Source organism: Pristiophorus japonicus, chromosome 11, assembly GCF_044704955.1.
Source record: "Pristiophorus japonicus isolate sPriJap1 chromosome 11, sPriJap1.hap1, whole genome shotgun sequence".
Taxonomy (NCBI): domain Eukaryota; kingdom Metazoa; phylum Chordata; class Chondrichthyes; family Pristiophoridae; genus Pristiophorus; species Pristiophorus japonicus.
The window spans coordinates 109414531-109428324 of NC_091987.1; the positions used below are offsets into that span (position 1 = coordinate 109414531).

Genomic DNA, 13794 nt, shown 5'->3' on the forward strand with positions numbered 1-13794 from the left:
AGAAATGGCAGACCAATTGAACAAATACTTTGGTTCTGTCTTCACAAAGGAAGACACAAATAACCTTCTGAATGTACTAGGGGACAGTGGGTCAATTGAGAAGAAGGAACTGAAGGATATCCTTGTTAGGCGGGAAATTGATGGGATTGAAGGCTGATAAATCCCCAGGGCCTGATCGTCTGCATCCCAGAGTCCTTAAGGAAGTGGCCCTAGAAATAGTGGATGCATTGGTGATCATTTTCCAATAGTCTATCGACTCTGGATCAGTTCCTATGGACTGGAGGGTAGCTAATGTAACACTACTTTTTAAAAAAGGAGGCAGAGAGAAAATGGGGAATTATAGACCGGTTAGCCTGACATCAGTAGTGGGGAAAATGTTGGAATCAATCATTAAGGATGAAATAGCAGCGCATTTGGAAAGCAGTGACAGGATAGGACCAAGTCAGCATGGATTTATGAAAGGGAAATCATGCTTGATGAATCTTCTGGAATTTTTTGAGGATGTAACTAGCAGAGTGGACAAGGGAGAACCAGTGGATGTGGTGTATTTGGACTTTCAAAAGGCTTTTGACAAGGTCCAGCACAAGAGATTGGTGTGCAAAATCAAAGCGCATGGTATTGGGGGTAATGTACTGACGTGGTTAGAGAACTGGTTGGCAGACAGGAAGCAGAGAGTCGGGATAAACAGGTCCTTTTCAGAATGGCAGGCAGTGATGAGTGGAGTGCCGCAGGGCTCAGTGCCGGGACCCCAGCTCTTTACAATATACATTAACGATTTAGATGAAGGAATTGAGTGTAATATCTCCAAACTGGGTGGTGGTGTGAGCTGTGAGGAGGATGCCAATAGGCTGCCGGGTGACTTGGACAGGTTAGATGAATGGACAAATGCATGGCAGAAGCAGTATAATGTGGATAAATGTGAGGTTTGCATTTTGGGGGCAAAAACATGAAGGCAGAATATTATTTGAATGGCGGCAGATTAGGAAAAGGGGAGGTGCAACGTGACCTGGGTGTCATGGTTCATCGGTCACTTAAAGTGGGCATGCAGATACAGCAGGCAGTGAAGAAGGCAAATGGTATGTTGGCTTTCATAGCTAGGGGATTTGAGTATAGGAGCAGGGAGGTCTGACTGCAGTTGTACAGGTCCTTAGTGAGGCCTCACCTGGAATATTGTGTTCAGTTTTGGTCTCCTAATCTGAGGAAGGACGTTCTTGCTATTGAGGGAGTGCAGCGAAGGTTCACCAGACTGATTCCAGGGATGGCTGGACTGTCATGAGGAGAGACTGGATCAACTGGACCTTTATTCATTGGAGTTTAGAAGGATGAGAGGGGATCTCATAGAAACGTATAAGATTCTGACAGGACTGGACAGGTTAGATGCGGGAAGAATGCTCCTGATGTTGGGGAAGTTCAGAACCAGGGGACATAGTCTTAGGATAAGGGGTAGACCATTTAGGACTGAGATGAGGAGAGACTTCTTCACTCAGAGAGTTGTTAACCTATGGAATTCCCTGCCGCAGAGTTGTTGATGCCAGTTCATTTGATATATTCAAGAGGGCGATAGGTACGGCCCTTACGGCTAAGGGGATCAAGAGGTATGGAGAGAAAGCAGGAAAGGGGTATTGAGTGGAATGATCAGCCATGATCTTATTGAATGGCGGTGCAGGCTCGAAGGGCCGAATGGCCTACTCCTGCACCTATTTTCTATTTTTCATAACATCAATGGAGTTGTTACGTGAGGCCCTGAACTTAATTGACTAGAGTGGGGAAAAACAAACCCACTGGAGACACCAAGTCTGTAAAAAGACTGGACAACAAAGGAACCACACCAGGTGCACATTTTTTGGGAATGAAGTGTTAAGATGGGAAATCAACTTGAGCATTGGAGATTCAGTGTGCAAATGGGAAAACAGACGGGTCCATTATTGCAGTCAATCAACCAAGGGGACCACAAAACAATGTATCGATGCAAACACTTTATCAGAAACTGCAGTGGCGGGAGATCAGTCAAAACCTGGATATAAATATGCGAGCTAGAAGCAGCTTAGCAGAAGTAGGATGTGTACAGATGGACACAGGTCAAAAGAACGAACAGACGATCGGACGGAAGGACATGTAGTATGGAACGTACACGAAAGGAACAGCACTGCAGAGAATGGCTAGAAGAAGAACTAACCGGTCACGGAACCAATGGCCATGAACCTACAATAGCTACAGCCAGCAAGGGTGATTGTATGTTTTCAGTTGATTCCTCTCAGAAGTTTAGTCCTGTAGTTTTAGTCGTTTTTTGCACAATAAAACTGACACTAGGTTAAGCCTAAATTTTGTGCCACGTGTTGTCCTTTCCCACTATAAGTTCCGAGGTCTAAGAATCAGAGTGAAAAACAAACACCCTGCAGGTGCAGAAAAGATTTACAAGAATCATTCCAAGGATGAGGGATATCAGTTATGTGGATAGACTGGAGAAGCTGGGGTTGGTCTTAGAGCAGAGAAGTTTGAGAGATAATTGATAGTGGTATTGAAAATCATAGGTTTAGACAGAGAAAATAGAAACTGTTCCCATTGGCGGGAGCGTCGAGAACCAGAGGACACAGATTTAAGGTGATTGACAGAACTACATGCAACGTGAGGAAAAACCTTTTATGCAGCAAGTGGTTATGATCTGGAATGCACTGCCTGAAAGAGTGGTGGAGGCAGATTCAATCATAGCTTTCAAAAGGGAATTGGATAAGTACCTGGAGGAAAAACATTGCAAGGCTATGGGGAAAGGGCAGGGGAGTGCACTTAATGACAAAAAGTATGATAGAACAAAGCAAATGGAGATGGTAATGGAACAAGTAAAGAAACAAAGGATGAGTCTAGAAGAGGTGTAAATGGGAATGGAAGATGCCATCATCAGAACAGATGTGACGGAGAAACTGGGAGAATGGAATGGATTCCTTACAGGAAGTGAGATGGGAGGAAGTGTAGTCCAGGTAGCTGTGAGAGTCAGTGGGCTTATAGTGGATGTGGATGAAGGGTGGAAATTGGAAACAAAATGAATGAAATTTTCTAGTTCAGGTGAAGAGCAGCAAACGGCATCGATACAGTCATCAACACACCGGAGAAAGAGATGAGGGAAGGGACCAGAGTAGGAGTGGAACAAATAATGTTTTGCATATCCCACAAAAAGGCAGGCATAGCTAAGACCCATGCGGGTTCCCGTAGCAGCACCTTTAATTTGGAGGAAGAGAATGGAGTCAAAAGATAAGTTGTTCAATGTGAGAACACGTTCAGCCAGGCAGAGGAGGGTGGTGGTGGATGGGGACTGGTTGAGTCTCTGTTCAAGGAAGAAGCGGAGCACCCTCAGGCCATCCTAGTGTGGGATGGAGGTGTAGAGGGATTGGACATCCATCGAGATAAGGAGACGGTTGGGGCCAGGAAACTGGAAACTTAAAGTGGCAGAGGGCGTTGGAAGAATCGCAGATGTAGGTGGGAAGAGACAGCGCAAGGGACTTTACAAAATAGAGGCATAAAATACAAGTATACTACAGTGGTGTTCCCCAGGGGTCAGTACAAGGACCACTGCTTTTCTTAACATATATTAATGACTTGGACTTGGGTGTACAGGGCACAATTTCAAAATTTGCAGATGAGACAAAACTTGGAAGTATAGTGAACAGTGAGGATAGTGATAGACTTCAAGAGGACTTAGACAGGCTGGTGGAATGGGCAGACAAGTAGCAGATGAAATTTAACACAGATAAGTGCAAAGTGATATATTTTGGTAGGAAGAATGAGGGGAGGCAATATAAATTAAAGGGTACAATTCGAATGGGGGCAGGGACAGAGCAAAACCGCAAAAAACGACTAAAACTACAGGACTAGACTTCTGAGAGAAATCAACTGAAAACATACAATCACCCTTCCTGGCTGTAGCTATTGTTCGTGGTCATTGGTTCCATGACTGGTTGGTTCTTCTTCTGGCCATCCTCTGCAGTGCTGTTCCTTTCGTGTACGTTCAGTACTACATGTCCTTCCGTCTGTTCGTTCTTTCGACCTGTGTCCATCTGTACACGTGTCCTTCTACTTCTTCTGTGTGCTTCTTCTTCCATCTGTTCCTGTCCTCCTTCTGTCTGGGGGTATATGTGCACAAATCATTGAAGGTAGCAGGGCAGGTTGAGAAAGCAATTTAAAAAGGCACACTGGAACCTGGGTTTTATAAATAGAGGTGTAGAGTGCAAAAGCAAGGAAGTGATGATGAAACTTTATAAAACATTGATTTTGGCATCAGCTGGAGAATTGTGTCCATTTCTGAGCACCGCATTTTAGAAAGGATGTAAAACCAGAGAGGGTGTGTAACGTTACTAATCTTCAGAAAAGCAGAGAAGGAGACCATGACCTATAAATACAAGCTTTTGGAATTAAGCTGGACAATTAAGGTCATTCTGTGGTCAGGAATCAAAACTGACTTCATGCCATAATAAAACTGACACTGGGTTAAGCCTAAATTTTGTTCCATTACCATCTCCTTTTGCTTTGTATTGTCATACTTTTTGTCATTTAATCACTCCTGCCTTCCACCCTATCACAGACCTTCCCTTTTGTTCTTCCCTCCCTTCGGCCCTTTCCATGCCTCTATACTTGTTTAAAATCTGTTACATCTCTAACTTTTTCCAGTTCGGACGAAAGGGCGTCCACTTGAAACATTAACTCCGTTTCTCTGTCCACAGATGCTGCCTGACTTGCTGAGTAGGTCCAGCATTTTCATTTTTATTTCAGATTTCCAGCAAGCACAGTATTTTGTTTTTGTACCACTGTATACCTTCTTCCTGTCAGGCAGGATTTCCAATCTGGCACAGCTCCAAAAGTTTACATAAGAAATAGGAGCAGGAGTAGGCCATTTGGCCCCTTGAGCCTGCTCCGAAATTTAATATCATAGCTGATCTGATCATGGACTCAGCTCCACTTACCTGCCTGCTCACCATAACCTTTATTCCCTTATCGCTCAAATATCTGTCTATCTCTGCCTTAAATATATTCAATGACCCAGCCTCCACAGCTCTCTAGGGCAGAGAATTCCACAGATTTACAACCCCGAGAGAAATTCTTCATCTCAGTTTTAAATGGACGGCCCCTTATTCTGAGACTCTGCCCCCTAGTGATAATATCACCCATGAGTGGAAATATCTTCTCTGCATCCACCCTGTCGAGACCCTTCATCTTATATGTTTCGATAGGGCCACCTCTCATTCTTCTGAATTCCAATGAATATAGACCCAACCTACTCAACGTACCTTCATAAGTCAATCCCCTCATCTCCAGAATCAATCTAGTGAACCTTCTCTGAACTGTCTCCAATGCAAGTATATCCTTCCTTAAATATGGAGACCAAAACTTTACAGTACTCTAGGTGTGGCCTCACCAATACTCTGCACAGTTGTAGCAGGACTTCTCTGCTTTTATACTATCTCCCCCTTGCAATAAAGGCCAACATTCCATTTGCCTTCCTGATTACTTGCTGTACCTGCATTCTAACTTTTTGTGTTTCATGCACAAGGACCCCCAGGTCCCTCTGTAGTGCAGCACTTTGCAATTTTTCACCATTTAAATTATATTTTCTATTTTTTCTGCCAAAGTGGATAACTTCACACTTTCCCACATTTTACTCCATCTGCCAAATTTTTGCCCACTCACTTAGCCTGTTTATACTCTTTGCAGATTTGTGTCCTCACAATTTGCTCTCCCTTTGTATCTTTGTACCATCAGCAAACTTAGCTACATTACACTCAGTCCCTTCATCCAGGTCATTAATATAGATTATAAATAGTTGAGGCCCCAGCACCTATCCCTGCGGCACCCCACTAGTTACTGTTCGCCAACCGGAAAATGACCCATTTATCCCTGCTCTCACCTATTGTACTACCCAGGCCGGATTCATGTCCCAAGAACTTTAAAAAAAAAAATCCTATTTGTCCCGTGTTGTTTTTTTTCCCCTTCTCTCATCTCATAGAATGTTTTCCCCAGTCTAAAAACAGTAATGCCCGATAAGTACAGCCTCAATAGGGATTCACCCGTAACGCGGATATCCACAGAAACAGTCAAAAGTCAGAGCCGAGGAGTTGACATTCTTAAAATATGTTTGCTGGCAAAATAGCCTTTTATCTGCTGGGAGTTTTACTAACTTGAAAAGCTGGTCCAGCACAAAACGGATCCCATGTAAAGTTAGGTCTGGTTCACGGATAATGGATCCAAAATCAGGAAGTTATTCTTACCTCGCTCTCAGTTCAGCTACTGCCGAACCTTCTTCACTACCCGAAAAATAGAAGCCACAATTTCACTGCGCTATTTTAAAGTAATATGTCATTTTACGACATCCACTTCACTTTTTAAAGTTTCTACATGTAGCCATTACACGTTGAGTAAACAAAGTTAAACTGTGAAAATAAAATAAAAACGTTTACATTTCCCCTTGTTAAACTGGCTACATTTTAAGTTTGATTCTAAAATGTTATTACAAACGTGCTGGAGACTGGGAGGAGTAGAAATGATTTTATTTAGTATTCTATCCTAAACTTTTCAGTTTCGTGGGGAAAGTCTGTGTATTAAACACCATACTCGTGGCGATACTCGCAATTATCGGCGAAGATTCCTCTCTGCGCTAAGCACAGTGATATCCTAAACCAGTTCTTCATAACTGGGGTTTCCGATTTCACTGTACAATGCGCTGAGGAAACCTTTCTCCGATAATGGGAGATTCTTGATTTGGTCTTATATATTTGCGTAATAATCCTTCAGAAATCAATTTAAAAAATAGCAACTTTTCTCACAGAAATTATCTGGATTACTCAAGGACATTATGTGTTGTGGTAGAGGGCTTGTTTATTCAGTTAGGATGATACAAATTAGCACCCTCTCATTGGCTCCATGTTTGTGCCAACGAGAAAGTTCCACATCCACGGGTAGAGTTACATGGAAGGACATAGAATGCAGAGCACAGAAACAAGTTATTGGGTCCAACAAGCCCATGCTGGTGTTTATGCTCCACACGAGCCTCCTCCATCAACAGATCCTTCTCGGTCTCCCTGACAGCCTCAGCAGCGAGCAAAACAGAGGGCAGGTCAGAGCAAAACATCCCGACCGCAGACTTCACAAACTACACACTAGCTTGTTGTGTTTGTTGTTTCTATTCTGGTCACGGCGACCTCCATTAATATATATCGAGGGGTCACCGGCATGTCAAGCCGATTGTGAGCCACGACTGGCCAAGTTTTGCTGTAGGTGAGTCCAGGAAAGTGGCGATGTCACGCTGTGGGAATGATCTGATGCTCCCAGCGGGACACTGCAAAGGACAGCAGTAATTCCGTCTTGCCCAGAGGCCCCGACCTTTGGATTCAATATCAAACAGCACGATTTCACAAACTAGTTGCAACTCTGCAGACCGAGACTTACACTTTTAATGTATTGGGACACGCAGCCAGTCACACTCTCCCAGGATGGTCTTTTTGGATAGTTATGATGAGGGGTTTTGGACAGTTCATCCACCTATGATGAGGGGAAACAATCTTGCCGGCTCATCTCGCATCTGTTTCATTTAAAGGGAATGCGACCTTTAGCTTAAAAAAGGTGAGACACGATTTGCTCCACCTTTTTGGGGTTTAAAAAAAATAAAACGTGTGCTGTGGGCGGCCGTTTCTAACTTGCAGCCAGACTTGTTGGTGTGCGAGCAGTGTGGTGCCGACGCGAGGGCGCAGCATGAGCTACTTTGTGGCGCTGTCCCGCAGCCACGGGGAGACGGTGCTGTCGCAGTACCAGGCGCTCCGCAGTGACAGGCTGCTGTGCGATGTGGTGCTGGTGGCCGAGGGCACCGAGTTCAACGCCCACCGCTCGCTCCTGGCCTGCGCCAGCGACTACTTCAAGTCCATGTTCAAGGGGCACACCCGCGAGTCGCGGCAGAGCGTGGTGCACCTGCACGCCGTGTCGGCCGGCGGCCTGCGCCACGTCCTGGACTTCATCTACAACGCGTGCCTGTGGCTGTCGCCCGAGAGCCTGCCGCAGACGCTGGAGACGGCCAGCTACCTGCAGGTGCTGGAGGCCGTGCGCCTGTGCTCCCGCTACCTGCTCGGCAGCCTGAGCCCGGCCAGTTGCTGCCAGGCGGCCAACATCGCCGCCCGCTTCGCGCTGGCCGACGCGCGGGCCGGGGCCGAGGCCTACATCGCCGCCAATCTGTGGCGGCTGCTGGAGCTGGGCGCCGAGGAGGCGGGCCTACTGGAGCTCAACCCCGAGTCGCTGGGCGCCGTGCTGGAGTCGGAGCAGGTGCCGCGCCTGAGGGAGGCGGCGCTGCTGTCGCTGGCCCTGGCCTGGCTGGGCCGGGAGCCGGGGCGGCGGCAGCGGCTGCCTCACGCCGGCCCGCTGCTGTCGCGCATCCGCTACGGCCTGCTGTCCGGGGCCGAGCTGGAGGCGCTGTGCTCGGGGGCGGGGGCAGGAGGAGAGCCGCTGCTGCAGGCGGCCGGGCCGCGGGAGCTGATCGCCCAGGCCTTGGACTACCACTCGGTCGAGAGCCGCCAGCCGCTGGCGCAGAGCAGCCAGAGCCGCCTGCGGGTGCTGGACGGGCAGCTGGTGGCGGTGGGCGGCGGCCGGCTGCACCAGGCCAGCCTGGGCCTCGTGTGGGCGCTGGAGCCGCGCACCAAGCGCTGGCGGCCCGTCACCCGCTGCGAGCCGCTCCTCCACCACTGCGTGTGCGTGCTGGCCAACTTCTTGTTCGTGCTGGGCGGCGAGGCCGAGGAGGCCGGGCCCAAGCAGCCGCCGCCGCACCAGCGCCGGCCGCCGGCCGCTGTCAGCGACCGGGTGCACCGCTACGACCCGCGGCTCGACCGCTGGAGCCGGCTGGCCAGCATGCGGAGCGGCCGGGCGCAGTTCTCGTGCTGCGTGCTGGGCGGCCGCATCTACGCGCTGGGCGGTCGCTGCGGGCCCGAGGTCCAGGGCCCAGCCGGCGCCTCGCTGCCCACCGTCGAGGCCTACGACTTCGCGGCCGGCCGCTGGGAGGCCGTCGCTGCCCGTCTGCCGCACCCGCTGCACGGCCACGCCAGCGCCGTCCACGGCCGCACCATCTACGTCTCGGGCGGCAGGTACGCCGAGCAGGCGGAGGCCAGCAAGGACATGCACTCGCTGCAGCCGCTGGACGGGGAGGGCCGCTGGGCCGCCTGCCCGCCCATGGCCATCGCCCGCTTCGGCCATCAGATGGCCACGGTGGGCGAGCGCGTCTTCGCCTTCGTCGGTATGTACGAGCCCTTTTGCGACATCGAGTACTACGACCCGGCGCTGCGCCACTGGCAGCGGCTGCGGCCCCTGCTCCTGGACCGCTCGTGCTACGGCCTGGCGGTGATGGACGCCCGCGTCTACCTGGTGGGCGGCAAGAAGTGGCACAACGCGCAGGAGGTGGCCGCGCAGAGCGCCGTCGTCTACGACACCGCCAGCGACACCTGGAGAGAAGTCTGTAAGCTGCCCCTGCCCCTGTGCGGCACCCAGTGCGGGGTGCTGCAGCTCCTGGACCTGCCCGAGGCCGAGGGCAAGCTCGGTATGGAGTAGCGCAACCCCAGCCATTGCTCCCCTCACACAGCACAGGGATGTTGGAGGAGCGCATGGTCTTTCCGCACTCTTGTCCCTTACCACTGCAACCTTGAAGTGGACAAAGCACGACTGGATATATTCACGCAATGGAGTAAATTGTCATTACTACAAACCCACCAGTCTATTTTGTTGGCCATAGAGCGACAGGTGTCACATTTTGCTGTAGCTGAAATTACTAAACATCTTAGTAAACTGATTTTTTTTTAAAAGCTCGCATGGAAATGTCGTTATCCAGCCCTCCCCTTGCCCCTGCCCCCTCCCAAATTTTGACTGATCGCTTACTTTTGAGAGGGTGCAGAGATTTACCAGGGATAAGATACTTTGGTTATGTGGAGAGACTAGCAAAGTTGAGATTAACCTTCTCTTCTTTAAAAAGAGAACAAAGAAAGATTTAATAGAGGTGTTCAAAAGTATACAGGGTTTTGATAGTGGAAACAGTTTCTCCCTACCTACTCTATCAGGAGGGCCAGTAACTGGAGGACACAGATATAAGATAATTGGCAAAAGAACCAGGAGCCTTGAGAATTTTTTTATACAATGAGTTGTTGCAATTTGGAATGCCCTACCTTAAAGAGTGTTGGAAGCAGATTGAATAGTACTTTCAGAAGGGAAGTGGATATATACTTAAAGGGAACATTTGCTGGGCTATGAGCAGGGCGGTGGGACTAATTGGATAGCTCTTTCAACGAGCCAGCACAGGCAAGATGGACTGAATGGCCTCCTGTGCTGTATGATTCTATGATCTCTCTGAACAAGGCTTCCACAATCCTGTCTTCAGGTTTATGTGAATCTAATCGAAGGGTGCTGAAGCCTATAAATCCATATTACGCTCCCTGGTTACAGGGGGTCTCTGTGGTGCTCAGCTATCTTTTAATATGAGAAGGCCTCCACTTTTTTTTTACATTAACATGTTTCCAGCAGGTCCATTGGATGCTCGGGCAATTTAAAACAGGTCTTATTTGGATTGACATGACTCCAAAAGTTCAATACCGCTTTTTCATCCATCCACTTTGTAAACCACGTCCCAACATGATGGTAGAGCATGGTGAAAGAGTTAGTGGGGCACCAGAACAAACAATGCACGTGGTTAGAATCATTTGGTATAAATAGGATTCTGCAAATGACAAGCCTCCAAAATTCACAAGTAGCTTATGAAACTCAATCAAGAGTTGCAATTTAATAATGGGGAGAAGGAAATATTAGTCAGCAGCATTATGTATTGCATTGTACAGTTCTATCTGTTCCCAATGGTATGTGCATTGTCAGGTTAGTGATATGGATCATATTTTATTTCAAAGGACGTAGTCCGATTTCAAGCATGACAAAGACAAATGTCACATGAGCTAACTTCAATGTTGCAGGCGGTGAAACCCAACAGCACTGCCTGTAGGAATGTTGTCGGGATTGACTGATCATTACAGTAATTTTCCAGTATTTTATGGCAATATTGAGATTAATTTTGCAGGATAGTCCCGATTCCACGGAATCTGCAGCCTGCAAGATTAGTACACCAGTTAGTTAGTTGCGATACTTGTTTTTTCACTTCTGTATTGGATAAAACACTAACTTGGGTCACTGAATCTTGGACCCTCGGACAAATGACAAAATAAAGTATTAATGTTTGAAAACAAGAATGTGGCATATGTGTATTGGAAATAAACTACTTTCACAAAATGATTTAAACTCCCGACTATGAAAGAAAGATGTCCTAAAGCGTTACACAGCCAATTAATTAGTTTGAACTGTAGTCACTGTTAAGTAGACAAATGCAATAGCCAATCGTACACAAACAGCAATGAGATAAATAACCAGTTCATCTGTTTTGATGGTTTTGGTTGAGGAATCACTGGTGGCCAGGACACTGAGAGCACCCTGGTTCTTTGCACCACCTGAGCAGACAGGGGGGACCCTGGGTTAAAGTCTCATCTGAAAGATGGCGTGGTAAAAGTTTGGCTGCATCCGTTTTCAGTTCCAAAATTGGTGCTGCGCAGGCAGTGCTTGCCCCAACCAGGCTTTGTTTTAATAAAGTTTAGTGAGCTGCTAGCGCCTATCACACCTCCGCAGGCAGGTCGCCCATCTTGCAAAGTTAATTTTGGGCTGCTTGCCTCACGGTTGACCCACAGGTTACCGGGGAAGGGGACAGCATGAATTGGATGATCGGGACTGGCAGAGGTTATTTAGGAGTGCTATGGAGCTTTACGTCTAGAAAACCTGAGTAGAGCAGACCCAACGCTTGGCAGAGAAGTTCTAAAACAGACGTTAGTTCTCATTAGCATATGCGAGGAGCCTAATGCCTGTTTTAGACGACCATCCTGGACATCTGAAAAATGGCCTGACCTAATTTCAGGTCACATGTTTTTGAAGCCTCCTTGGGTCATAGGACATTGGTCCCCAAAATTTGGTTGCACAAGAATTTCTATCCCAGCATCTCCGACAATGCAGCACATCCTCTACTGCTCTAAAATGTTAGCCTAGGTTATGAGCTTAAGTGCAATGGCGCTTGAACATCATCATCATCATCATAGGCAGTCCCTCAAAATCGAGGAAAACTTACTTCCGCTCCAATAGTGAGTTCTCAGGTGGCTGTACCATCCAATATGGGAATTACAGTCTCTGTCACAGGTTGGACAGACATTAGTTAAAGGAAAGGGTGGGTGGGGAGTCTGGTTTGCTGCATGCTCCTTCTGCTGTCTGTGCTTTGTTTCTGCATGCTCTCGGCGACGAGACTCGAGGTGCTCACCGCCCTCCCAGATGCTCTTCCTCCAATTAAGGTAGTCTTGGGCCAGGGATTCCCAGGTGCCAGTGGGAGTGTTGCACTTAATCAAGGAGGCTTTGAGGGTGTCCTTAAAACGTTTCCTCTGCCCATCTGGGGCTTGCTTGTCATGTAGGAGTTCAGAGTACAGCGCTTGCTTTGGGAGTCTCGTGTCGGGCATGTGGACGATATGGCCCGCCCAACGGAGCTGTTCAAGTGTGGTCAGTGCTTCAATGCTGGGGATGTTAGCCTGATTGAGAACACCGACGTTGGTGCGTCTATCCTCCCAGTGGATTTGCAGGATCTTGCAGAGGCAGCGCTGGTGGTATTTCTCCAGCGCTTTGAGGTGTCTACTATATATGGTCCATGGCGTGGCCTTAGACAACGTGTTCCATTTTCCATATCAGTAAGGACAGACATCGACAACGAGGTCCAACACCGCCTCCAGTGTACCAGTGCAGCCTTCGGTCGCCCGAGGAAGAGTGTTTGAAGATCAGGACCTCAAATCTGGCACCAAGCTTAAGGTCTATAGGGCAGTAGTGATACCTGCCCTCCTATATGGCTGAAACGCTTGAACAAATGACCTTATAACTCATGAGAGTGTTATCACTGAACTGAGCTCACATTTGAGACTAGCCCAATGTGAAAAAAATCTCCTTCATACATCATTCCATATACAGAATCCTCCATGTACCATCCTACTATATTGAACTTTGAGTCATCCAACGTCTATGTATCATCTGAGCAATGCAATAAAGCTTAGCACCTTCACTGTGCAAGATTTCTTATTAAAGTAATACTATAGTGAAATCTGTTATGTTTGCATCTACTTTTGCTGTGGTGTAAAATAATTCATAATAAAGAACAGGTTATAGATTATTCCATCTCTGAATAGGCTTCTGAACTCACTGGTGACCTTGTTTATTCTAAGTGTTCAGTTATTCTCAACCTCCTGTTTTTACACTATGATTTTGACCTGGTCGCATCACTCTTGGGGCAAAAGCAGAACTAGCATGCACACCCAAATATGTGCCGAGAGCTCTGCTCACTGATGGTGAAAGTTTTAATGTTAGTGTTACCAGCCTTAGATATTCTCTTGGGTATAGCAGTGCTGGTCACTTCTAAGTGTTGTGAATGTCTTTCATTTGAGGGTGTAGCTTTACTGCCCGCTATCCAATTACATGATGCTGTAACCCAGCAGTGTAACAATAAGATCCCTCTGTGACCGGAATTGGATATTGCATCTTTCGCATGTGCGTTCACATGCCTTTCTCCAATCTCTGAAGGTAGACCGAAAAACGCTCCATTGAGATCAGGCCAGATACAAATTGTTAAGCTCCTTTATTGCAAGTGATCAAGTAACAGTCAAAGCAAATTCCACTTGCTTAGCTCAATCTCACTTCTCTCCTTGAAAACATGGGGAAGAAATAATA

At 47.6% G+C, this 13794-nt stretch overlaps 1 protein-coding gene across 1 annotated transcript; it reads left to right on the forward strand.

The window, feature by feature from the left end:
* The first annotated feature begins 7660 nt into the window (after positions 1-7660).
* On the forward strand, positions 7661-13131 carry LOC139276224 (kelch-like protein 34). Its single transcript, XM_070893874.1, has one exon. The coding sequence runs from the start codon at positions 7735-7737 to the stop codon at positions 9565-9567; it is 1833 nt and encodes a 610-aa protein (XP_070749975.1). The 5' UTR covers positions 7661-7734; the 3' UTR covers positions 9568-13131.
* The last annotated feature ends 663 nt before the right edge of the window (positions 13132-13794 follow it).